The 26,462-nt window shown below is 40.4% G+C and overlaps 1 protein-coding gene across 1 annotated transcript in view; it reads left to right on the top strand.

Moving 5' to 3' along the window:
- Positions 1-26,462, top strand: part of kitlga (kit ligand a) — a 61,054-nt gene that overhangs the window by 22,049 nt on the left and 12,543 nt on the right. The window contains exon 2 of the mRNA XM_061722443.1: positions 23,437-23,547. Within this exon, the coding sequence (XP_061578427.1) occupies positions 23,437-23,547 (111 nt within the window). The remainder of the gene's footprint in view (positions 1-23,436; positions 23,548-26,462) is intronic.

The raw sequence follows: 26,462 nt of genomic DNA, 5'->3' as shown, positions 1-26,462 counted from the left end.
ATTTGGGTAAATTATGGCTGGGTTCATTCAGGGGTTGTGTATTTGTGGTTAGATCTGTATCAGACCAGTGCTGGGTACATGGGAAGTGGCTGCTCGGAGACAGAGGGCAGATTGTCCACCTACGTTTACGTAAACTAGAGCCATCATTCTTACATCACATGCTGTCACATGCAATCTACAGTAATTGGATTAAACTGCTGTTTCATCATCTTAAACAACAATTATGTGAAAGAATTCTTCCCAAGAAGAAGTCGATCTCAACAAGCCAACAGACCGCCACCGGCTGAAAGAAACACTCCGGATCGTCTTTCCATTGTCCCCATTGTTTTCTCAGTAATGCCTTTATTTATGTTTTCACTATTTAAACCGAGTGTGTGAGGTCTGGTGTCATAAGATGTTGACGAAGTTGTTTCCAGTTGACCTTAGTAACATTATTTCATGTTGCCATTTTTTGAAAAACAGACATTTTACATTAGTGTTAACAGTCAAATTCAGACTGCAATTTTTTATTTTCTGCTAAAGGATCAACAACGTAATTTCCATCAATCCCAGTTTCAGCTTTTCTTTCCCACTACCTGGCCAGTCATCGTTCTCTCTTTAATAGAAAGTCTGGGTCCATTCAACTTTAATGTCCAGGGGGGAATGGATGCAAAAAATAAACTGCGGGGGAATGGATGCAAAAAATAAACTGCCTATGGATGCCACCGGACAGGCAGGAAACCAGTCAAACAAAACATGGGATGAGAGCCGTCTTGTTTGGGTTTAATCGGGGCTCTTGGACACTCTGACATTCTGTGAGTCATTGCATAAACCTTTACCAAATCCGTTACCGTTGGTTTGGTACCTCGTGTACTGGTGGAAATGTTCTATGAATGGCTGGGTTAGCAGGCCATGTTCAGAGAGAACTTTTGCAAAGTGAATGGTTTTGGTTGGCAGTATGGGAACAAATTCTCTAGAGTGACTAAATAGCATTTTATGGATTCTAGAGAATAATTATTATAACTACATTTATTTATCATTATAAGTACATTTCAAATGGAAACTGAAAGTTATAGCATTCTGAAGAATGTAATTGTAAGCATCCAAATATCTGGATACCAAAACTGAAAGCCAGATGTCCACCTAATGAACATCCATCCAGATATCCGACTCCTAATATTTGACATTCAGCAGTGTCTTTATTTAGAAGAAGACTTCTAGCTGGTATTGCTCTGATGTTATACCTGTGCAGTTGAGCGTATATTTTTTTGAGGATATGGCTGTTTTTGTTCACATATGGTTCACATATTTGTTCACAAGGTAAATGCTGTGGAAAAAATCAAATGACAATCAAACCTGACTATCTAGGAAGCAAGTTATAACAAGGTTTCTGCAGGTGAACGGGTGGATCAGTTTCAGGAGGTGCTTCATAAATGGTGAACGATAAATCTTGTGCGACAAGCAAGCAAATGTATCAGGTATCAGGTATCAACCACTGGTTTTTGGTGCTTTTGCTCTTTTTTGATGAACATGGCAAAATGCTTTTAAGTTGGATTTATTTTGTTTTTATCCATCCATCCAACCTTCACCCCAGACACTTCCTCCAGCTCTCTTGGGGGGAGTCCGAGACGTTCCCAGGCCGGCCAAGAGACATATTCTCTCCAGTCTGTCCAGGGTCTTCCCCCGGTCTCCTCCTGGTGGGACATGCCTGGAATACCTCCCTAGGGAGGCATCCAAGAGGCATCCGATACAAATGCCCAAGCCACCTCAGCTGACTCCTCTGGATTTGAAGGAGCAGCGGCTCGACTCCGAGCTCCTCCCGGGTGACCGAACTCCTCACCCTATCTCTAAGGGAGTGTCCAGCCACCCTGTGGAGGAAATTCATCTCAGCCGCTTGTATCCACGATCTTATCCTTTTGGTCATTACCCATAGTTCATGAGCATAGGTGAGGGTGGGAGCGTATATTGACCGGTAAATCGAGAGCTTTGCCTTTTGACATAATTGCTATCGCTGCACCAATCCGTCTGTCACCTACCCTTAATTTGTTTTTAATATAATCTTTATTTTTCAGACTATATCTCACAAAACACCCCGAAGTTAGTCCTCTGCTTTAAGCCAAGCGCCAACCATCTTACTTCTGCATCTTACTTCTGAGTCTCGTGCGGAACTGTTAAGATTTTTTACAGTTCCTCGACCGACCGCTGGACAAAGGTTGGTTGCAAAAGCAAGTCCATCTCCACTGACCTCCAAGTTAAAATGTCCAACTTTAGAGCGGAAATACCACATTTTTTGATTTCACACCCATGAGAACTCTGAGGGGGGTACATTTCTTTTGTACCATGCCAGAAAAGTTTTTATCAAGCATTACATTTATATATTGAAACTAGGGCTGGGTATTGTTAAGAACCTCATGATTCCATTCGATTTCGATTCAATTCGATTCGATATTGATTTAAATGTTTCGATATTGATTCAGAAAGACGTAGAAATACACATACCTGTTGGCAATTTTTCATTATTTTTATTTTCATGCCTATAACACGTGGCATAATACTTCATATAGAAATGAACTGAGCAATTAAACTTAGCAGAACCATAATGGCTCACTTGTGTATTTGTACTGTAGTACAAAAGTTAAAATAAAAAAAGAACACATGACAGTTCTGTGTCAACATGATCCGCAGGTTCGTCGTGTTGCTGTTTTATTTTAGTTCTGCCTTGCACAACTTAAGCTGCTTTCACATAGAGAGCAGTTTGCGCTGTGCCCACCGCCGGGTAGGGCGCAGAGCCTCCACCAGCGCGGCACGGTGAAATTAAAAAATGTTCAATTCAGGGCAGGCAGGCGTGGCGCAACGCCACGGTAGGCGCCCTCTCGTGCGCTGCCGAGCTCGGCGGCAGAGCGATCCGTTCTTTTGCCACGGTAGCACATGCACAATGAATTGGAAAGCCGGCGGCGGTCTGCGCTTTGCGCCCTCTATGTGAAAGGAGCTTCACACACCACGCTACTTTTGTCCGTTTCTCGTGTTCCTTCTTTAAATGGGAATTCAAAATGAGTCCAAACGACTGATCTGAAAGATTTTCCGCTTGCCATCGTTGCCATTTTATTGTTGTTTGGTCACGTGCAGCCACCGTCCACAAAACGCCAATCATAAGAAAATGTTGCGCACCCCCCCCCCACTGGCCAGGAGGTGAATCGAGTAAGAGGCTTTGCTTAATCGATATTGAATTAGGGCGGGAATAATTGCGTTGCATCGATTTTTCGATATTTTTACCCACCCCTAATTGAAACCAGTGTGTCACGTGACTTCATGCTTTGTCCATCGTTATATACAGTCTATGCTTTTAACGCATCATTAACCTGGGTTCTCCAGACCCAAGCCCACCTCTGTAACCACTAGGAAACCAACCCCTCCCAAAACCCTCTTACATGATCACTTAATGTGTCATATCTTTAACAATGTTTTGTTAATGAGTCTCATGTATTGGATCAATGCATTTCAGGTCACATGCTTGTGATAACAATAGTGTTTGCAGTTTCACTCAATAGGGATCAAAGATTTCAGTAGAGGCCAGATAACTCTGAGAGATCACCTCCAGAATATGTTTTGTATTGCGTTCATGTTTCTGTAAAGCGTCCAGTCATGTTTGCTATTCCAGTATTAAGTCCTTTTCCAGAAAGAATAGGGGAATTCGATCCGCTCGATCCTGGTCAGATGGCCTTTTATATGTGAGTCAGGTATCAGCCGTATCTTCATCTGTGCCAGTGTAAGATCTCAAGTGTGTGTGTAAAAATGTTTTAGAAAACCTTTTATCATTATTGTTTAGCAATTTTCTTTCTAATGCTACAGATTATTTTACAAAAAGAGATGAGTCAGGTCAGATTAGCGTTCACAAGACTACAATGGAAATGTCTGGAGGGGAAAGTTTTCAGCAGCGATATAAAGGTAGTTTGAGGTTTATTATTATTATTATTAGTCCTCTGCTTTTAACCCATCACTAGCTAGATATGGAGCAGTTGGATGCCATTTTTCTGGTGCCTGGGAAGCGGTTAGTGTGAAGCGCCTTGCTCAAGGGCCCAAAGTGGTTCACCTCAGTTGCAATCCGGGGTCTTGAACCTGGACCCAAGCCCAACTCTGTAACCACTAGGCTACTATTCCCCGGTTATGGTGTGTTGACACCTGACAGATTTAGTTTGGTTAAAACTTAATTCTTCTGTGATTGCTCTGTCAGCACAGTTAATGTTGAAGAAGTGGCATCAAGTACCGGTATCTGGACCTTGGTCTGCATGAAACAAGCAGACCGGAACCACATAAACAGGTGGCTCTTTTTACCAGACATACTCTTGTGGTTTGATTTGAACTGTGAATGTAGTACAGCCGACAGGCATGCGAGGGAAATTAATGCTGTCGTAAACGGCCCGCTCTAATCCCACACGTGCTCATCAAGAGGTATGGCATTACATGAAACTTCCTAAGCTCCAATAGCAACATATATATCAGACAAGTTACCCAGTTAGTGTGTGACAACGACATGTGTGAGCTAGGGCTGGGGATCGATTCAAATGTCAAGAATCGATTTGATTCCGATTCTTAAGATTCAGAATCGATTATCAAGATTTCATTGATCCGATTTGATTCCGATATTGATTTGTTATGTTTTTGTGTGTTAATGTTATTAAAACTGTTTCTGAGCTGTTGCATGAATTATATGACTGTAGTTATGCTACATATTAATACTAGTATTATATTGATATTCAACAGCAGGTATTGGCAGCTAATGATGCTGTAAGGACCAATCACCTCCCAGAATGCTGATATAACTGATTTCAGAAACATCGTGAGGCAGAATTACCAAACAGATCGAGGGCAAACAGAGATAGGGCCATATGAAATCAGTTTTACTTTTTAACACATTCCGTTTTAATTCTTTCCATTTTCTGTGTTTTTCGGTTTTTAATTTTTGAGAATTTGGTTTTTAGCATTTTATGCAACTGTAACCCCAAGACAGTATATAAAGCAAAGAATTATAGACCATTTATGCAATTATAACTGAAAACTTTAGTGTTTTCATACCTTTAAACACATTTAAAGTTATATTTAAGTTGTAATATAATGATGAAAAAAAATCGATCTTTAGAGATACAAATCGATTTTTAGGAATTAATATGAGAATCAATTTAGAATCAGAAAATCGATTTTTTTTCAACACATGCCTAGTGTGAGCGGTACAGCAAACCAGAACTAAACCTCTGCTTTGGCCTGGATCAGAAAACCAAACCAGAACGTGAAACTCCGCTCAGAAGGAGCAGCGGGTCAATAAATCGGGGCCTCTGATGGAAAAGGCTCAATCTCGTTTTGTCACAGACTGGGAGGGGGGCAGTAGTTTACTCTTTAACTATTAGTTTGGAGACAGAGAGCTGTGGTTTCAAAACAAGCAAATAGTAAGAGGTATGGTTGGCTTGAGTACCATCCTGTGGGCTCTGGGGCGCTGGTGGAGCTGCATGCTTGGCAGGCTGCCTCGATCTCGGCATTCCTCTTTTTAACAGTGTTACCACACAGCTGAGATTTTGTCACATCGTCTTCCAGCTATTGCTGCCGACCTTGTTGCACCTCTGTCCGCCTGTCTCCCACCTGGAGGTCGGATTGTATAAAATGTATTATTTTCTTACTTCCACTTTTTAACAGCACAATAAAGTTCATAACTCGGTGTGATAGCCAAAGAAAATAAGAAAAATCTGCATGCTTAAATTGAAACCCACATAATGGACGACTGTCTGGATATCCAAATATTCATGTCCAGCTTAACTACCACGTGGCTGTATTAGGAGAGAAGACACTTTTTTTGCAATCCTTTGTGAGTTTCGGTCTAGTTGAACTGAAAGCAAATATACAGCTGCATCCAAGTAAACAAGCTTCAGTGTCATTTTCTGGCTCATCTTTAACTCTTCATCGTACCCCCTTGCAGACAGAAACAATATTACCAGTTTATTTAATTCCTGCAGGAATGAAATGATAAATTAAAAATCAAATGCTTGAATTTCAGATGCCTTCTTTTTTTCTGCTTCATCTGAGCCTTAAGATTTTAGCCTCCTTTTTTATAATAGCGTTTAATCAAGTTAGAGATATTCTTGATGTGTGTTGCCTCTTCTAATGGTTTACTCATTGAAAGCCCAACCCAGCAGGCTTGAATGACACTTGGATCAGAAGCTGTTGCTGTATTCTTAGCATGGTGATTGATGTGAACATTGACCCTTTACTCCCTGCAGTATTTCCAGGGAAATGTTAAACATTGACATTTGAATCTAGGAAAGGAAATCCCGGGTGAATTGAGACCACCTGGCACCATTTGTGGGTGAGAGACGGGTCTTCCAGGTGCAGGACTTCCGGGCTTCAATCAGTTCTAGGGCACCTGGACAATAACAGAATCTTGACATTTAATTTTTCTGCACAGCCGTCTTCATCTACACTCTTAATCCTCGAGGTGAAACATGAGAACTGAGGTCTCGTGGCAAAGTTCGAAAAAAAAAAACAGTGATGCAGGCAGCAGATTAAGATAAAATATCCCAATCTCTGACAAAGCAGTCTGCATGTTACAATGGTGGACTAATGTTGTGCAAGGTTCGATATTCCTCATTTATGAAATTGGATGAAAAAGAGGGCCATGAGGCCGGCAGTCTGGAGAGCCTGTTCAGCTAATTATGCTTCAGGTTCAAAGTGGTGGTGTAAAAAGAGACGAGGGTAATCATCCTCTACATCAATGACAAAGAACAGTCTTGCAGCAGGCCCTGTGAGCTGTAATTCACCTGACAATGACAGATGAGAGGCATGCTGGAAGGATTTGTCTGGCTGGCAACATATCAGCTGCCATTAGGCTTGTAATTATTAACTTTTATCAGTACCACTTCGTCGATAGCAGATAGCTGATTGAAAAATCTTTTTCAGGTTTTCATCAAAACAGCTGGGGGGAAATGCAATTGCTTGTAAGAGCTGTGGTTAACATTGCTGCAGTTTTTATTGTTTCACAGAAAAATGGGAACTATTATCAGCATTGTAAATAACTTAATTCTCCACCAAGGCAGCTGTGACTTTAATCTCAAAAACTCAGTGAGGGCAGTTTGGGACAAAGTCCAAATGAGCGAGTTAAAATCCAAGCACTTTTCTCACTGAAACCTTGTTATTCAGTGATGTTTGGCACGAGCTGTGTGCTCAGAGGCTGTGGATATTCTTAGAGCTTTTTAGAAGTGACATGTGTTTGTTTTTGTACGCTTGTAATTTAATCAAGATGCTTTCTCATCTATTTCCTTGTGTAAATGAGAGCTTCCAATAAGATAAGGCTCCCAAACGTTGTTGTACTTGTATCACATTAAAGGAGCATGAGGCAGGATTGAGGCAGGATTGAGGAAAAAAATTTGTATACGTTTTAAGTTTTCTAGTAATAATGTCAGATGAAGCGTTCCAAACCAAAAAGAATGAGCCCCCTAGCGTATCTCTCTGTTGCCTTGAACAGGCTGTGTGCTGCAAAATGTGCTGCAATTGTGGGGCCGAATTTCCCGCGCTGTCCTGCGGATGTGACGTCACATGACGCTGCATGCGCGTTCTCCCCGTGCTGGCTTCGCTGTTGGCTGCAGTACCCCCGACGGCCGTCATGGCGAAGGGGGGCGCTAATGAGTCTCATTTCTTAAAAGGAGCCTCATGCTCCTTTAAAGGATAAGCATGCACTTCTTAGCTGCAAATGACATTTTGCATCGGTGTCAAATAATCCAAATATTTTCTAAGAATGTGTCGACTTTAATATTCTGTAATAAGAGCTGTAAGATGACTCAAGTAATTAACCGTTTTCCATACTCATTTCCTTCCTGGCCTTTCATACATTTTAAAGCAGGAAACAAGTAGTGTTATTTCCTTTACCAAAACAAAGTAGCCTGATCTCAAATAATGTGTTAGTCTTGTCCAAATTATATGCAAATATTCAGCCGGCATTTGTGTGGGCTCTGTTTGGGCTTAAAAAAATCACAAATCATTGTTTTTCAACGTTAAAAACATCAGTTTGTGGCATTTGCAGGAATATTTGCTAACTTTAAGAAAGTGCTGACAAGCAAATCTCCCATATTTTCTATTGGCAAAAACCAACCAAGGATAACTTTGGACTGCCGTCCTGCTCATCTCTAGCGGAGGTGCCTAGAAACGGAAGGTGGCAGAGAAATCAAGATCATAAAAGTGATATATCCTCTATGTGTACAGTGGACCTTCCAAGCTAAATATCCTTTATGCTGCTTCAAAGATGGGTATGGGAACCTGGTAGCTTTGTATTTAAAAGAAAAAGTATTTAAAAAGAGCAATAAGAATTGTGAATAAAGCGGCCTTTAGAGAATCAACAAACTCACTCTTCATCAAACTGAGAACACTCAAATTTAAGGATCTCGTCGACTTCAAAACTATACAAATCGTGCACAAAGCGAATCAGCATCAGTTGACACAAAACATCCAGAAGTTGTTTCAAATAAAAGAAAATAAACACAATCTCAGGGGAATATGTCATTTCAAAAAACAACATGTACGAACAAACATTAAAAACCCATTGTGTATCAGTGATGGGAGTTAATCTGTGGAACAACTGCAAAGATGAAATTAAATCATGCAAATCACCAAGTAAGGTTAAACAAATCTTTAAAATCAATACTCTAATAAAAAAAAAAAAATGATGCTCCATGTTGGCTCAGGCGATATTTGTCCAAATGCCTGAGTGGACCTTAATTTGATTTTAGGTTGGACCCCCTTGGTTAGGGTAACTATAAGGGACCCACATAATTTGCTCCCATTTGGGACCCATACCATTTCGAGTCGGTCTGTACTAGGGGTGTAACGATACACTTATCTCACAATACGGTATGATACACGGTATTGAGGTCACGGTAACGATACGATATTATAGCAGTATTTTTTAACAACCTTGAATGAGGAACATATGACTGGAAAAAATTGGTTTTTATTTGAAAGATACAAAATACAAAACAATACTGTGCGTTTGCCCTATTGTTACAGTTTGTAATGCTTTATAACTGTTTAAGTTTTAAAGAGAAAGCCAGGCCAACCATTTTCCACAAAATGAACTAAAAGTAAATGTCAGGTTTGCATTATGCATCTTCAGTTTCATACAAGTACAAATATTTAGCTTTTTTGACTTTTTTCTTTTCCAGAAATTTAACTAAAATTAAATAAATAAATAAAAGTAAATAAATACATACAATTTTACATCATGAAAAAAATTGATTCATGCTCACCTTATAAGTGTAAGAGGAGATTTATTTTTGTTAAGAAGGTTATTTTGGTAATTCAGGGTTCATTATTTTATTTAATATTTATTTAATATATTCTTTATATTCTGATGTAAATAAGGGACTATAATTACACTAGTCAGTTTATCTGTAGTGATTAGTATGTTTTAGACTGGGCGGAGTGATACGCCACAGTACGGCACTAGGTGCTGTGTTGATGTTCTAAAATCCTACACTGTTGAGCGGACATTAAAGTACAAGTAAGTAAGGTAAGGCTTAACTCTACACTAGCCTTACATAAGTAAAAGTTCAGAGCTCAAAACCCTGCAAGAGTCCCGTGATCAGGACCGCCAAATGGTACTAGTTTCTTCTGAGCGGAGTAAGATTTTCGTCCGCGGGTCGAGGCGCGGTCGGCACTAATACGCTGCGCGTTACTTGTAAACACAATAGATTAATATTAATAACCCAATATCGCAATACAGTTTGTCACCTCCACGACACGTATCGTGACATTTTTGTATCGCGAAATTTCGTGGCACGATATATTTTTACACCCCTAGTCTGTACCCATAATCTCTACAGTTATTGCCTACACTACCTAAGAGTCAATCAAGAGCATCTTGATAAACTCAAGCCTATCCACCCAAATTCATAATTTTGTGTTTAGATTTTTGTTTTTTATTTTAGTCCCATGCATAAGAAAATGTACCTTTTCCTGAAGATAGTTGTATTTTATTAGCGCCACCTAACCCAGCATTACCTGGCAGCAGCACATTATAAGCCCAGTTCTAGTGCCATCCTACCCTAGGCTTTATTCAAAGACTTCTCTATTACATCAGATTTGAGCGAAAACTGTTTTTACACCATAACCCTATCATAAGTAAGAATTGTGTTGTGAAACTTTTTTTTTGCAGACTTGTTTTTTCAGCAAGAACTGCTTGAAAGGATTTATTAAAACCAAAGTTTTTGCTGCAATGAAATTTTAAAAAGGCCAGGAAATCTTACTAGCTGTTGTTGAGAAGCATGCAGTCAAATGTGGAACAGATCTGGTGATAGTAGCAAATATTGCTACTTAAGATGTGGATGGTTGTTTCCTTAATCTTTTATTTTTGGTTCAATTTATTATTTCAGGAATTGTAGTGAATGTTTTTTCACCCTTTTTGAGTTGGATTATTGTCATCTTTTGTATGTCTATGTGTGGACCCCAGGAAGAATATTCTTCCCATGGTGAATACTAATGGAGATCCTTTTTAATAAACAAATAAACAAATAAACAAATGTTTCAGATTTGACATACACAAACCCCTCATAGATCAGGCACATTAGCGTATAGCTTCAAGCCTGTTATCTCCCCTTTACTGGATTTTGTGACGACGCTCATCTTCAGTCCATCTCAGACTAAAATTCTTTCGGATACATACAGTAATGGAAGAGTCAGAAGATGCAGTAGATAAGGTCAGACGTCTTCTGACAATGATCAAAGTGTGCAAAATAAGGCTGAATTCAGCAATTAGCGATGTTCCAAAGACATTTTGTCTTGGAGATACCTGAGCCTTGAGATGCTGTCCAGTACTCATCCATCCATCCATCCATCCATCCATCCATCCATCCATCCATCCATCCATCCATCCATCCATCCATCCATCCATCCATCCATCCATCCATCCATCCATCCATCCATCCATCCATCCATCCATCCAGCACTTTCTTAAAGTTAGCAAACATTCCTTCAAATTACACAAACTGATGTTTTAACGTTGAAAAACAACGTCTCAAATGGCTCCACTCTGCTCAGTCACTCGCAACTCGCCCCGAAAAATATATATCTGCGTATATAGCATCTATTACTAACCTTGAAATACCTTCAGATGACATTCAATTATGCTGCCGCTTCAAATTTTCAATCACGTATAAAACTATGTATTGTTTTGATAATGGGGGTGGTGCAGAGATCTTAGCAATATATGTGTCAGATAAAAATAAGAGTTTCCCTTTTTAACCATGGCCAAATCTGTGCATCTGTTCCCACCGTCATGCTACTTTACTTTCCGTTGTCGAGTGGCTCCTTTGACTTCTGCTGGCTCTGATTTGCTTTGCTTTCAATCCTAAATGTGTGTGAAGAGTAATTTACGGAGTGTCCTAAAGGCTTTAGATTTCATCGCTGGGCTTTTAGTAGTGTTTCAGATAAGACCATGGCAGTATGGGAGCTGAAATACGTGTCTTGCTTTGGGCGCAGAGTACATTTACAGAGAACCACATTTTAAAACAAAACGAGGTCAGTAGAAGTCCGCCTGCTTTGAGTATTAAGTTCCCAGTGGCAAGTCTGCAATTGAACCTCTGTATGGAAACAACCAACTACACAATCAGCTTTTATTGACTTGGTCATAATAAAACAAAAGGTTCATCCTGTCGTGTTTTTATACTCAAATTAAACTCAACATTGCATTATGCACTTTTTGGATTCCCGCTAAAAGAGTATCACATTACTGAAAATTAGACGGCTCTTGGCGAGGGAATCTGCACCAGTGCTGCGGACTGCCATCAAAATGTAATCAGCCTCCCACTTCCTCGGAGTCCATCCCCCGAGTAAAGTATGATTCTGCTGGCCACTTCATAATTTGCCATCACTTGTGGTCTTGTGAGATTTGAACCGCTGGCTTTGAAAGCACGCCTGTAATTTCAGTTTTCATCTTGCTCTTTTCATGAGCTGTAAATCGCTCTCATGTAGATGTGGGGAATGGCAACAGATATTGCTGGCATCAGTCATCACACATCTTGCTGTGTATACTGTTGTTTCCAATTGGCTTTACTTGCTCTGACACAAAACTCCCATTACAAGAAAAGACGACCATGAAAAGCTCCATTTCCACGGAAGAGAAGCTGTTTTCAAGAACAATTTTCATGGTTTTTAATGACATTTCTAGAGCTGGAACAACCCTAGGTCTATTATTATGTAGTAAGATGTGTAAGCTTTTCATCAAGGACCAAAATGACATGAATCAAAGTATTTATGAGTTAAAAAAGTGTGTGTTGACTATTTTAAACCCCTGTAAAGACTCAAATGTCATTCCAACAAGTGTGTGGAAATGGTCCATGTTAATGGTAGCTGACTTGTACATTTTATAATTTATAACAAGATGGCAGAGAGCATTTGGAAATGTCTGCCTGAGAAGTTACACTTACAAAGTTAAAATTACTTGAAGATCCCACAAGGTGATGAAAGCAGCACACCAAAAAATGTCGATACAAGACAGGCTCAGTTAAAAATATCCATCTTTATTGTGAACGCTGACGCGTTTCAGCCAGAGCCTTCTTCAGAGCAAATTACAATCAGCTGTCTTCTTCTACCAAGGTTAAAATAACCTCAGTTTCTCTGTAGTGACACTATCATTTAGGTGGAATGACATTTCAGAGGCTTGATGAAGCAATTAATGTTGCCTCAAGTGTAAACATTAATCGTTTTTTTTGTTTTAAATGAACATTACATCCTCATTCAAAACTGGCTTGATTCAGGTAATGTTGGTCGCTAATGAAAGTTTACAATCCTTACCACCTATCAATAGATCTTGAGTTTATTTATCTCTAAAAAAGTTCATTGAATTAACCGCCGTCATTGAAAGAAAGTTAGGAAAGTTTAGTCCTGGAAGATTCTTCGGTTGGCTGATTAATCGGTGAGAGGGGAGGGTGTCAGGATTGGGGTTAAAGTAAAAAAAAAAAGAGAGATAATCAATGTGTTTCACTCTCACACCGGCTCCAGTTTTTTGTTTATTGATGTGATCAGTGTTTGACCCTCAGGCATTCTTCCAAAACCAGTGCTCATGAAACAAAGGCCTCTTTTATTTTATTTTTATTTCATTAGATTTTGGCTTTGGGATCTGAAAATGATATGATAACAGAGGCTGTAAATCCCCCTCATTCATGTGCCACATCCAGCTCACATGTACATTATCTCTGTTATCTTTCTTTATATTTTTACACGTTTTTTCCCAGTGTGCAGATGAATACAACATTACCAAATAGTGAGGCCATTGTGATGCACCAGCGAGTTTATGTTCTCTTCTCAGAATTGATAAATGTTTAAAGATATCAAGGGGGCAAAGTAGACTGCAGTGATACCTGAGTGAGAGGTACGGTGGCAAGAAAAAGAAATACCTGCAAGCCTTGGAATTTACTGGCTTTTTGCATTAACTTGTCATAAAATATGAGCTGCTAATTAAAAATAAGAATAATAGAAAAACATGATGTGCTTAATGAACAGTTAGAACTTCTCATGTCCTTATTGATTATCAAGGTCAGCACAATATCTTACAGGATAATGCCAGGGTGGCTCTCCACCAGCTGAAACATATTTAAACTGGAGGTAAGTCCACCAGAGAATAGTGTCCAAGTCAGAGTACAGACCTTAACCCCATAGAGAGACACTGGAAAGACCTCAATAGAGCTATTAACACCAAATGTGTCTGAGCTGAAGTAGTTCTGGAAAGAGGAAGGGTCCAAAATTCCTCTTGAACGCTGTACAACTCTGTTGCAGAGTTTTTCTGCTGCTCACTTGACATTATGAAAGGAGGTTTGACCAGCTATTAAGTCAAAGGGTTCACTCACTGTATCCCATCACTGTCTGTGTTTTATGGCTATGTTTGATAAAGGCACTCATTTATTATTTTTTGTGCAGCAACAGCTCATGCTTTTGAGTTAGTAGTTGTGGCTTAGATGAAGATACTACTACTACTACTAAAATCACTTTCTATGACAGAGGTTTATCTTTTCTTTTTGTTATTTGGCTGTGTTGTCCATTAACAGAACCTCACTTGTGTGTTCTGTCTAATCCAAAGCCGTATAAAATCAGTCATATTTGACTATATTTAAATATAGTGAGAGGTCTTATGACAGTCATGGAATAATGTATTTATAGCATTGTCTGAGCTGGCCCAAAGATGCAACCTAAACCTGAACTAAGTAATTGGTTTGGTGCCGATATGACTTGTGATCTAAAAAGAAACAAGCTGCATCTGCGTTGTTGCTAAATTACAGGCTCCTGATTATCAGCTGTTCAGCAATGCTAATCTACGTTGCTGCCAGTAGACTGTTTTGGTCCTTATTGAAATTAAATGCTTGGCTGATATGGAAGCTCCCATCTGTTCTATTTATATGTTGTGACCGCATGCTTATTTGTTGGGTTTTACTAAATCAACCCCTTATTCTTTACAAGCACAGATGAGTTAGACAATATCTCAATTAAATATTGTGAAGACTCCTAAAGTACATGTATATTGTGTGCATCCATAGTGCTTCGCTTTTATTACTCACTCTTAAGAGTTAATGTGCAATGGGGGGCTGTGCAGGAAAATGTAGCTGTTACTGTTCATTTTTTATGATTATCTGGGACTGAAGTGCATCCTGTAGGGCCTCAGTTAAAATAATTATAAAGAATTGTAAACTCTTGCCGCCTTTTTGACAAAGATAGCTCCCTGAAATACTGTCATAAATATTCTGGAGCGAGTGTAAATCCAAACGGAGTCCCTCATACCCCTTTTCTACCAAACCGGTTCCAGAGCTGGTTCCGGTCCAATGCTGTTGCTGGTTTACAACTCGTTCAAGCTCAATTCAATTCAATTCAATTCAATTCAATTCAATTCAATTCAATTCAATTTTATTTATATAGCGTCTAATACAACAGATGTTGTCTCTAGACGCTTTCCAGAGATCCAGAACATAAACATAAACATAAACCCACGAGCGATTATTACATAAACAATGGCAGGTAAAAACTCACATAGTGGGAGAAAAGCCTTAAGCCAAACAGTGGCAAGGAAAAACTCCCCTTTAGGAGGGAAGAAACCTTGAGCAGGACCAGGCTCATAAGGGGGGACCCTCCTGCCGAAGGCCAGACTGGGGGAGTCAGGGACGTCAGCAGCACACAGCAGGCAGGTGGAAGCAACAGCGGGATGACCAGAGGTGGGGGGGGGGGGGGGGGGGGGGGGGGGGGGGGGGGGCATCAGCAGCACACAGCAGTCATGTGGAAGCAGCAGCGGGATCAGGGTGCTATGAGGAGCCATGTCATTACTTCACTGCAAACATCAGTTGCGTCACTGCAAACATCATTTACGTCACTGCAAACATTAGTCATGTCACTGCGTTTGCGTTGGCGCGAAAGTTGAAGCAACAACAATGTATTTGCTCTAATACGTACTTGGTCTGTGTAGCACCCTCCGTGGATCATATCGCTAAAAGACAGGTTTGTCTCCTCCACAGACCACTGCTGCTTTGCTGCATCCATATTAATTCGTTGCTTATTTGAAAATGTTTCGGTCTCCCAGTCTTGCTATTGTCGTTGGTCTTAACAACTCGCTTACGTAAGCGGTTCTTTCCTCTAGCCCAGCAAAGAGATGGTGTTACCTTGGAACCTTTTTTTCTCGCCCGGAGCTAGTTCTTTGTCAGTGGAAACAAAAAGCCCAGTTCCAAACTCAGGACTGGCCCAGAACCAGCCCTGGAACCAGTTTGGTGGAAAAAGGGTATCAGAGCAGCGCAGCACCATTGATGGCGCCACAGCCGGAAGGGCAGCAGCCTATACTCGTCCAAGCCGTTTCCCCTAAAACACCCAAGGAACCGTAGGCGCTCCTCTTTTTTTCCCAACTCAGGACATCATCAACGTCTATGTCCAGGAAGCTAAAGTTTGGAAACCATTTCGTACGTACTTTATATGAGCTGCACAGTGTACTTTATTTTTGTAATGTACACAATTAGTTCCTGGGTGTTGGAGGTGTTGAGGGCTGCACTGGCACCTCACCAGAGATGAGCCCCTCTTCAGTGGTGTCATCTGTGTACTTACTGTAATAATGGAAGTACTGTAGGTGGGATGGAGTAGATGGTGGGGAGTAGGGGGGACTAACGATGTGTGAGCCAGTAGTGGCTGCTGGGACATACTCTCACTCCCTGAGAAAATAAAACCCTCCACACTCAAGTATAGTTGTGTAGTGAATCAGCCTACATTGAGAGATTAAGTGCAGATCTTGAATATTTTGAGAAAACAACCTCACATAGCTTCCCTGGTGACTTACTGTCATTGCATCATTTGTAGATCTGTTTCCCTTCTATGGGAAATGATGTGAGATGACTGTAGTTGAACTGTAGACGAGGAAAGGTTGAGGTTGATCTTCATAAATGTCCCAATGTTTTCTCTTTGAAAAGAATCCCGTAATTGAATTGAGGTCAACAGTCATTTTGATAGATGTTGATGTTTGGTCAAGAAGGATGTGTAGTAGCAGAGTTGGCAGTCTGCGCGCCCTTCTAGCTTTAATTTTAGCCTCTTAGCCTTTGTTAGCCTAATGACGTAATGCATGTTCAGCAAGGGTGATGTAGGTTTAAGGGCCTTAAACCCATTGTTCAAATTTGCCAACCCAGACCTTTTGGTTTTCCTTCACAAGTGTTTTTTTATACTTTCCTGGTTGTATGATTGTTCCCTTTGCTGTCCTGTAGTTGAGAACAGCAACAAAAACAAAACGTATACCTGAATCATCATGATGTCCTTACTGATTGGAAATACTTGGATATCTGTGTTTACTGAGCTGGGAAGAAGGGGAGAACTGGTTTTGAGTCAAACAAGATGAACATAGGCTAGTACAGTATCTCTTTGTCTACTGTAGTCCTCCATAGCCACTCGAGGGATGCTTAGACATCAAAAGACATGTAATGTTGTGACTCTGCAGTGGCTTTGTGTTTATGGAATAGGAAAGTGGTTCTTAGAATGCTCCAAAGTTCAACTTCTATCGGCTCTAGCACTAGACCAGCATCGGGACCTGGTTGCACTTGGTTGAAAAGGCTTAATTGATCCATAACGCCGTTTTGCATTCCTACCGAGTCTTCAGTTTTGGCGATGAGCCATGCAGTCTGATGGCTCAATATTGGCAGAATTAAAACTTCTTCAGCGAGTTTGTGCACAGCAATCTCAGTTTCACTATGTCCATTTTACTGGTGATAGATCTGTTGCTGGAGGCAAAGATGCTGTGAGGCATTAGAGTTTCTGGTTCCTTGCCTTCACGAATAAGCGTTTGTGTCCCATGTCACCGTGTCCTTAAACTCCTGATGGCTCAGGCAAAGTTCGACGGAGAATTTAATGTGCTTGCTATATCCTCCGAGATGCAGCGTGAGCGTGGATAATTGGTTATCCAGCTCTTGTCAAATCCTGTCAAATTTTGATGGGATTTGCCAAAGTAAAAGCGGCACCGATAAACAAAAATATAAAAAGAAAGACACGCAGAGGGGGAGCTGCAGAGCTGATTGTGAGGATCCGTATTTGCATATGTCTGAAAATACCATTGACGCATAGCCAAATGCTGGAGTTTTGACCAGACGCGCCACCATGGAGACAGCTTCTTTTCTCTGGAGGCTCATGGTTGTTTGAGTCGAACAATGAGCGACCTCATTCTGCCCGACATACGACAGGGTGGCTTCAAAGACGGAGCATGTGCGCCATACTGGCCTGCCTGCCGTTCAGACCGCTCCCGTATTGAAAACCAGGAATTGGGGAGCGGCTGAAATCTTGAGTTCGGGTGAGAACTGACGAGTCTTCTCGTAAAACTGCGTTCAGTTCAGTTCCAAATCGATTGGGGAAAAAATGTAATTATAAGGAATTCTGATTGAACACCGCTGTAAACGACTATAACCTATCAAACTCTTAGATTGGATGACATTGTTCATTGAAGACACTGGAAATCATTTCCTTAAAAGTTCTGATGAATTCCCTGTTCACATACTGAGGTGATGAATCAATTATCTAGCACCTTTGCATCCTATGTGGTCCCACCATGTGTTTTTCATTCACATAATTCTCCAACAGTGTTTCCTGTATTTGTATAATCTGTATATGCAGTGCTTTATTTCCTCCAGATAGACTGATGAGCAAGTTGTCCAGAGACAGTTAAAGGGGCCGGGAATTGAACTGGAGATCTCATTCCTTTTACGCGACCACTGTACCACCTGAGTCATGAATGATTTAAGACTTTAGTATTTGGGGTTTGTGGAAGGTTTATTTCTGCAAATAAGACACAGCTGCTCTGCTTCCTGCACCACAAGTGCAGATGTGCAACATGTTTCTGCTTTTCACGGGCTTGACTGTTCACTTTGAACGCACATGCCTCTCGAGTGTTTGTCTCACGTTACTGTCATCAGGCGTCTGCCACCCGTCGTGACACATTCAATGACCTGAGAACACGTGCAAGTGAATGTTGTCTCGGAATGGAAGTGCATATGCACACACACGCCACGCAGACCAGCCTTTGTAGTTTCCATTTCAAGATGATTTAAGGGTTTTTTTATTGGGGGGGGGTTGCTAATTTTGATTAATTTGGAAAATATTTTCACTAACTTTTTTTTCTTTCTTTAGCTTTCATAGCTATTTAATTTGCGGTCTGTGGGTTTGGAGTTGTTTGACATGCAAGCATTGGCAGCAGTTACTAAATTGCCTCCTAAGTCATCCTTTAGACAGACGTGTGAACAGCCTTGCATGGAGTTCTGTCTCGATGGTGAGGTTTTGTCGGCGGGGCTCTGCTGAACATGCAAGATGTAAGGATTAAAAGCATCTACTTTAGGAACGTAAAAGTCTAAGATTTTGATGCCATAAATTAAGACAAAATTCTGATCCTGCAACCACGGGGGCTTATTTTTCAGCAGAGCTTCCATCCAACCGCCCAAAGTCAGACAGGCAGCAAATAATATCAAGAAAAGGAAAAAGGGGACTCTGGAACTATTTATACACAGCAGGAAGTAGTTTTGGCAAACAATAAATGAACTAGTTTTAATGAAGTGCAGAAATATTGATCCACACCCTTGTCGTCTTTCAAAGTATTGCAGCAGTTTGAGAAAAATCTGCAGAACACATTAACTGTGGTTGTATCTGTAGGCATCCCTCCTTTAGTCACTTTTTTGACTGACAACACATGTGAGATAGTCCTGACAGACAGCTAAAACAACTTGTGTAAGTCTGTTCCACCTTCCCATGTTCAACTTTGCCTCTCTGGGTGAGAGAATTTGAATCTTGGACTTCAGAATGATTCCTTGGAGAGCTCTGGCTACTGCAGTCCCGGATCCATCCACGGCTGCCCCGTTGGTCCTTGACAAAGCGATGCAGCCTCTGATGAGATGTGGTCTAACCACTGAACTACTCTTTCCTCACTTCAACAACTGGCAGTTTCTGCCAGATATCTTCACCCTCTGACCTTCACTCACGCGTACCGGTCACCCTCTGCATAACGGAAGCTAATTCGTGCTTCTCAAAGGAAATCTTGGCTACTTTAAACTCATATTTTAAAATAATTCCTTGTTTCTGGGTTGAAGTATTTGCTGGATGTATTTCTTGGAGACCGCTTTACGTTGCCTGTGGTGTCGTGGTCCAACGGAGCAGGTCCTCTCAACATACAAACCTAATTGGAAAGATTTTACTTCACATGTACACCAAATAATTTTTTATCTGCACTGTTGTGCAGATAAAATTGTATATAATAATTACATAATTGTAATATTATGGAGTTTCTACTTTCCATCTACGTTCTGAACCGATCAGGAACACAGAGACGGAGTAAAGAAATTTTTTTGGTCACCAGTCCCGTATCCCAACGTAGGGTATCATCTGTGGCCAATGACGAGTCAGGATCCAAAGTATTTGTTGTTGAAACATAGGTATCATGTGTACTTAAACAGGCCGACGGGCTCCGGCAGGTGACTCGCGCGCACCGCTGTGCATGGTTCACTCCAGCTCTACCTGCAGGTTCGCTGATCTGTTGAAAGCGGTGCTCATTTCTGCCGTGCCAAGCAACGCTCAAGCTTGCTACTGCTACATCACCTGTCCGCACTGCAAAAAATCAGGTCAAGAAGATTTCTCTTAACATGTTGGGAGAGATATTTTGCCTGAAATAAGAGAATTTGGATTAGATTTAGGAGTATTAAGCTTTGTTTCTAGAGGGGTTGTTTTAGCAGTGTGAGTCGACTGACTGAAATATGTTCAGAGGGGTTGGATCATATCTGCTCAGCCCCACCCTGAAATTACTCCTTTTTTCCATCCCTGTCTGCTATTTCAAGTCGATGAGTTGAATTCCCAGTAAAATTTCATTATAATCCATCTGGAAGTTTTGCTGCAGGCTTTCTTGCTTTCAATCGATCTTCATTCCTCTTCTGTTTTCTTTCAGGTTGAGTAACAAAGTAAAAAGACATGAAGACTCAGAGCGTGCTAATATGAATGACTGATCTTTCAGGGAGGATCCATAAATGTAGGAAGAGAGAAGGAAAACGGGGGCTAAAGATTGGCCTCAAACCCTTGGTCAGCTGACCTCAGTTCTGCCGTATTGGTCGACTGGACTGAGGATTACATGGCTCACCTAATCAACTCTTAATCTCTGTCACTTTGTTAAATAAAGCTTCGCAGTGTCTCAAAGAGCAGACTCACTTTCACAGGGCCTTGACTCTGAATGGCTCTGATCTATATTAAGAGGACAATTACAAATCCTTTGCATAACATGCTCAGATTGGGATGGAGATCAGGAAGGAGGTCACCAAAGCAACGGCAACAGACGCTCACAAGGCTGCAGAGTCGCTGTTGGAAGTTTTGTTTATTCTCTATGAAGGGTATTGTGTTTATCCTTGAAGTCTTGAGAACAAATCGAATGCTTCCTTCCTCACTGCAGCGCCATGTTCTAAAAATATGGAATTTAGGTGGGGCGATGCACACGCTTATATTTTCAGCCGCCAGTCTTTTGTTGCCGTATTTCCCCACACGTCATCATTCACAAGGTCAGCGTGCATCATAACCCGATGATTCACGTTGCTCCTCGTGATTAAAATGTTCTGTTTGACTTCTGTTTGATTTCTTTCTGGCCTTTTTTCCCATTCGATAGGGTAACTTGACTTAATAGATACGAGCGTAAATAAGTACGCTGTACTGTACAGTTCCTATTAATATCCGGTCCGATACTAAAATAAGACTGTGTGCAACTAAGCATGGCTGACCTGGATACCATTTAATGGGCTCCAGAACTTTGGTAGAAGGTTACAACACAGCTCAACATAGCTCAGTTAAAAATACCGCCACATATTTGAGGTTTTGTGTTTTCCTGTGAACGTCGTGAGTTGAATGTGTATGAAACGTGGACCATGGGTGTCCAATGTGGACCATGGGTGTCTAATGTGGAACATGGGTGTCCAACGTGGACCATGGGTGTCCAACGTGGACCATGGGTGTCCAATGCACCGCATGGGTGTCCAACGCGACCCATGGGGGTCCAACGCGGACCATGGGCGTCCATCGCGGACCATGGGTGTCCAACGCGGACCATGGGTGTCCAACGCGGACCATGGTTGTCCAACCCACACCATGGGTGTCCAACGTGGACCATGGGTGTCCAACGCGGCCCATGGGTGTCCAACGCGGACCATGGATGTCCAACGCGGACCATGGGTGTCCAACGCGGACCATGGGTGTCCAATGTGGACCATGGGTGTCCAACACGGACCATGGGTGTCCAACGTGGACCATGGGTGTCCAAGGCGGACCATGGGTGTCTAATGTGGACCATGGGTGTCTAATGTGGACCATGGGTGTCCAACGTGCACCATGGGTGTCCAATGCAGACGAGGACAGCTCTTTAATGGCCCAATGGGCTTCATGCAAACAATGTTGCAGTGGTTGACACCAACTCGTTGCTACGGGAAGGAAGTTACTCTGTTTGGATACGTGGATTGTGAACAGCAAGACTTGAAATTTTAAGGCACACTGGAAGAAGGAGTTTCAGTTATGGTTGTTTGCATAGGAATTATCAGACTTCCAGACCGACGGCACAGACGGCACAGAAGCAAGTGGAAATGAGCTGTTTTTAAATGGATCTATCAGCTTCTTGGTCAAGTCATCGATAAATTATCTTATGCTGCTCTTTTTTTATCCATTTTGTTACAGTTATCCATTTTCAGAATAAAAATGAACAAATATCTAGATGCCTGAATATTTGTCTCCAGCCCTTCAGTCAACATTGTGAAAAAAAAAAAATAAGAGTTGTAGTCCATTGAAAGCCACATTGGCATCTTTATCACAGAGCACTGTTGCTTGTTGGGATTGACAGGGATTTTTTATGCTATTAAAAAGGTGGCAATGGACAAAAATGCTACCAAACCAACGGTTGTCATCCTGCTGTCCATAACATGACATACTTGTATAACTAGTTCAAATAATTTTTGCTGAATGGTAGATGGCTAGCTTCTCAGCAGCATATAAAGATTTTTTTTATTCCAATGCTGCTCTCACCAATTAAAATACCAGTTTATTAGTTTCAAGTAGCTTCTGGCATCTTCATGAAAGGGACCTCTGTGCGGTTCAATTATAACGCTAACTAGCTGAAGGCTTATAATCACCATAAACGGTAAATAAGGGGAAGTATACACATCAACAGAAAATTTAAGCTTGTGTTTTCATATATTGACCCGCTAATTTGGTTAGCTGGATACTTACCTAATCGCACAGCAGCCTGAATGGCACATTTTTTATGATTTTTATGATCCAGGTGGCTCAAAGCAAAGCGATTTCAGACACAGAGGCGCCTGTCGGGCAAAGATCATTTGATCTTTTCTATAATATGTCCTCTTTACAGCGGTAAATGCAAACAAATATATCTGTGCCTGAGCAGACCAGTGACCTGGGAGGGGAAATGTTGAAAACATATTTTGCACGACTTTCATTTATCCAGCCTACCTGAGCTCCCTGAACAGACGAGAGGCGATCTGTGTCATAAAAACACTTCCTCTTTGATAATAACTTTGATAATAATAATAAAACAGCTGAACAAGATTTGAAGCATCCAATGCTTCATGTCTTTTTTCAAACCGACTCAAACAGAGAATGAGACTGTTCTGAAATGTTAAAGACGGTAGCAAGTGTCTCAGTAGCATCCATGCAACTGACAGGATGCAGGTTTTACAGCAAATCATTCTGTTGTAACAAGATGAGCATTGTTTTTTGCAGCCTTGTACACACAATGACAGCCTGTAATGAGCTCAATGGTTTGGGGAAGCTGCCGCTATTTAGTGTTGGCTCACTCATGAAGGTCACTTGTGGCTCGAGGTGCATTTGAGAGTGTGGTCACAATGAGTTGTTTTATGTAAAAGATGCAACTGACTGTCGGTTCATGTGTCTTTTGACCTACAGAGTTGGATACACGTCTGTGTCCGTTTCCTGCTGTTCATCACGCTTGGGGTACATTCAGATACACTTGACGTCAACCCAGTGACCGATGACATCTCTAAACTCTCTGTTTTGGTAAGCACAATGTTGGAATTCAAACAAAGTGGAGGCATTATGCTCATTTTCAGTCGTCTCACTTTGATCTGTGGTACCTCCAGAGCAGCTTTGCACCCAGCGTAACTCCAGAAGCCCAGAATCACAAGGAGAGGTTGTTTTGGAAATTTGGTCAAAGTGTTCTGTAACTGGTCGTCAGTCAGACACAGGTTTTCAGTATAAGACACAGGTGCCAAGCTCCAGTCCTCAAGGGTGCCTGTCCTGCACGTTTCAGATGTTTCCCTGCATCGACACAGCTGATACTAATTAATGGTCGTCACCAGCTCGTCATCAAAGTCTGTTAATGACGCGGTCATTTGTATTGGGGAAACATCTAAAACATGCTTGAATACGGCACCCGAGGACTGGAGCTCGACACCCGTGGTGTAACACAACTTCACTGTGCTGCTTGCTTGGAAAAACTGAACACGTTGAACCAAATTTCCCTCAAAACCAAAAGTATATTTCTTATTTCTTCGTTGGTATTTGGAACCAAAAGCAAAATGCCTCGTAAGTAGTACTCGTAGATTCACTGGGATGGAAAACATGCGCAGTGAGGACAGAGAAGGCAAGGCAAGGCAAGTTTATTTGTATAGCACAATTCAACACAAGGTAATTCAAAGTGCTTTACATCAACATTAAAAGCGGCAAGACACAATTAAACAGTAAATAACATATACAATGAAATAAAATGATAAGAAAAGAGGTAAAATAATAAAAAGCACAAGTTCTTAAAAAGTAAGGGCAGTAGAGTACAGCAGTTACACATCTCATTCTTAAAATGGCAAATATTACATTTCTATATGGTCAAAACGTACAAAGACCGGGTCAAATACAGTATTACAAAAGTAATCTGTAATAATTCATACGGTGAGTTAAACCAATTTGAGAAGAGTACCTTGCAGTTTCAGCTTTTGAAATGACCGTTGAAAGTCTTGCATCATCTAAAGAATGGGGCCGTACCCTCTGTGATGTCACAAAGAGCCAATGTTAGAAAAAAAACAAAACTTAAGGATGAAGCGTTCTCAGCATCCTGAAAGGAAACTTCTGATGCATAGGAATGCTCAAATATACATTTACCTCTTTTGAGCCTCCAGTCACTTCTAAGATGAGAGTTCATAATTATACTGTAGATAAGTCAGAAAATACAGATAACTTGGATGGTAGTTCCAGCAAGTATTGTAATATTTGGGACCAATAGAGTTTCCTAAAAGTGATAAATATAACGCATAAAATGTCAAAACAAAACCAAAGATTAACAAATGAATTCATTTAACTGAACGTTAAAACTGCGTGGGAAATGAAAGAGATCAGATGCTGCCGTTTAAATTAAGATCTTTTCGTCGGGCTTGATGTCTGAAACCCCCTCCCTTTGTTTCATAAAGTGTCTTGGGACGGGTTTTTTTTCTCTTTACTTGTCTGTATCGCAGTCAGATCATACTTTTTACAGAGTCCTGCTGCGGTAATGCAGCGTAGAAGACGCCATCTGCACGGTTCTGTATCTGCCAAAAAAATATCATCAAGTCTTAACTGTCCTCTCAAGGGTTTAAAACTTCATCCTGATAGAACTGCTTATGTGCTTGTAATCCGTCATGGGCGCTTTGTAACATGTGCCAACAATAAGCGTATTATAAACAGAAATTGCTTTATGGACCATATGGTTTTTGATGGGTGGGAGGTTTCTATATTTACAATTGTCACCCAAAGTATTAAGCTGTCTATTTTTAACTAGCACCACACATATGCAGCAAATACTTGGCCTTTTTTGAAAAGAAGATGTGAGTCAAGATTCTGATCTGAGACATGATCTAAGATATAATTATAGACTCCTGACAATATGTTTTTAATTATTAAGACATGTCGTAAATATAAATGTTTTCATTGGCTTGAGACGTTGCCTTTAACTTAAAGAAAAAAATAAGATTTTACATTACTTTAAAAAATGTAATATGGAAATGAATATTTATGGTGAAAGCTTTAAAATTATTTAAATAAATTCAGTACAATCAAAGTGTAAGAAAAATAACTGGGATTGTTCAAACTAGAAATGTGTTTGCTATACAAAGTTAGGTTATATTAGAAAATGCAATAAATACAATAATGAAAAGAATGGAAACAAAGGAAATGTGTGTAAAAAAATAAATAACGATAAATATTTTTGAATGATCTAGTTTCCATACAGAACCTCAGGCTCCAGTATTATTTTTGCCACAAATTAGTTCTTATTTTATTAGTGCATGTTTAAATTTTATAACCCTGTGTATGTATCCTATATATACCTTACAGTTTTTTGATAAAGAACTGGTGAATTTTTATGGTGATGATACTAAGTATATAAAAGAAAACATATTTCTTTGCAGGATTTAGTACATTTTATAATCAGAATTTCAGTTTTAATATTTTTGCCATTTGATTATCTTTTGTCAAAATGTTTTGACAATATGACATGATATAAAACATCTGAAATAATATTGATTAATCTGCATGACCGCACGCAATGTTTGTTATGGGGTTAAATAATTATAACCACAGGATATTGAATACGTTATTTTAACTCTTTAGTTTTTAACCAGGTAAAATAAAGAATAAAGAATTTATGGCCTGTGTCTGAATTTGAGTTAACAGTATTTTTATTTTTCCTTTAGCACCATAACTGGAAATTTGTGAATGATGGTTGGTTCAGAAAGTTTTAATGTTTTTTTTTAATGGAATAAACACAGTAAAATACCCCCCCTTTCCAACATTTTTGGGAAACGGCCTCTACTGTAAACATGGAAAGGTATCCTTGCTTTTTGAGAGTTTGCCATTCACTGAACCTCTGCATGTTGTTGCTACAGTATATACCATGAACCAGTTAAAGTCTTAACTGTGTGTTTATGCATTCATTGGATGTATTC

Source organism: Cololabis saira, chromosome 5 (genome assembly GCF_033807715.1).
Source record: "Cololabis saira isolate AMF1-May2022 chromosome 5, fColSai1.1, whole genome shotgun sequence".
Classification (NCBI taxonomy): domain Eukaryota; kingdom Metazoa; phylum Chordata; class Actinopteri; order Beloniformes; family Belonidae; genus Cololabis; species Cololabis saira.
The sequence above is the reverse complement of the archived record's forward strand: the minus strand, read 5'-3'. Positions and strand labels throughout refer to the sequence as shown.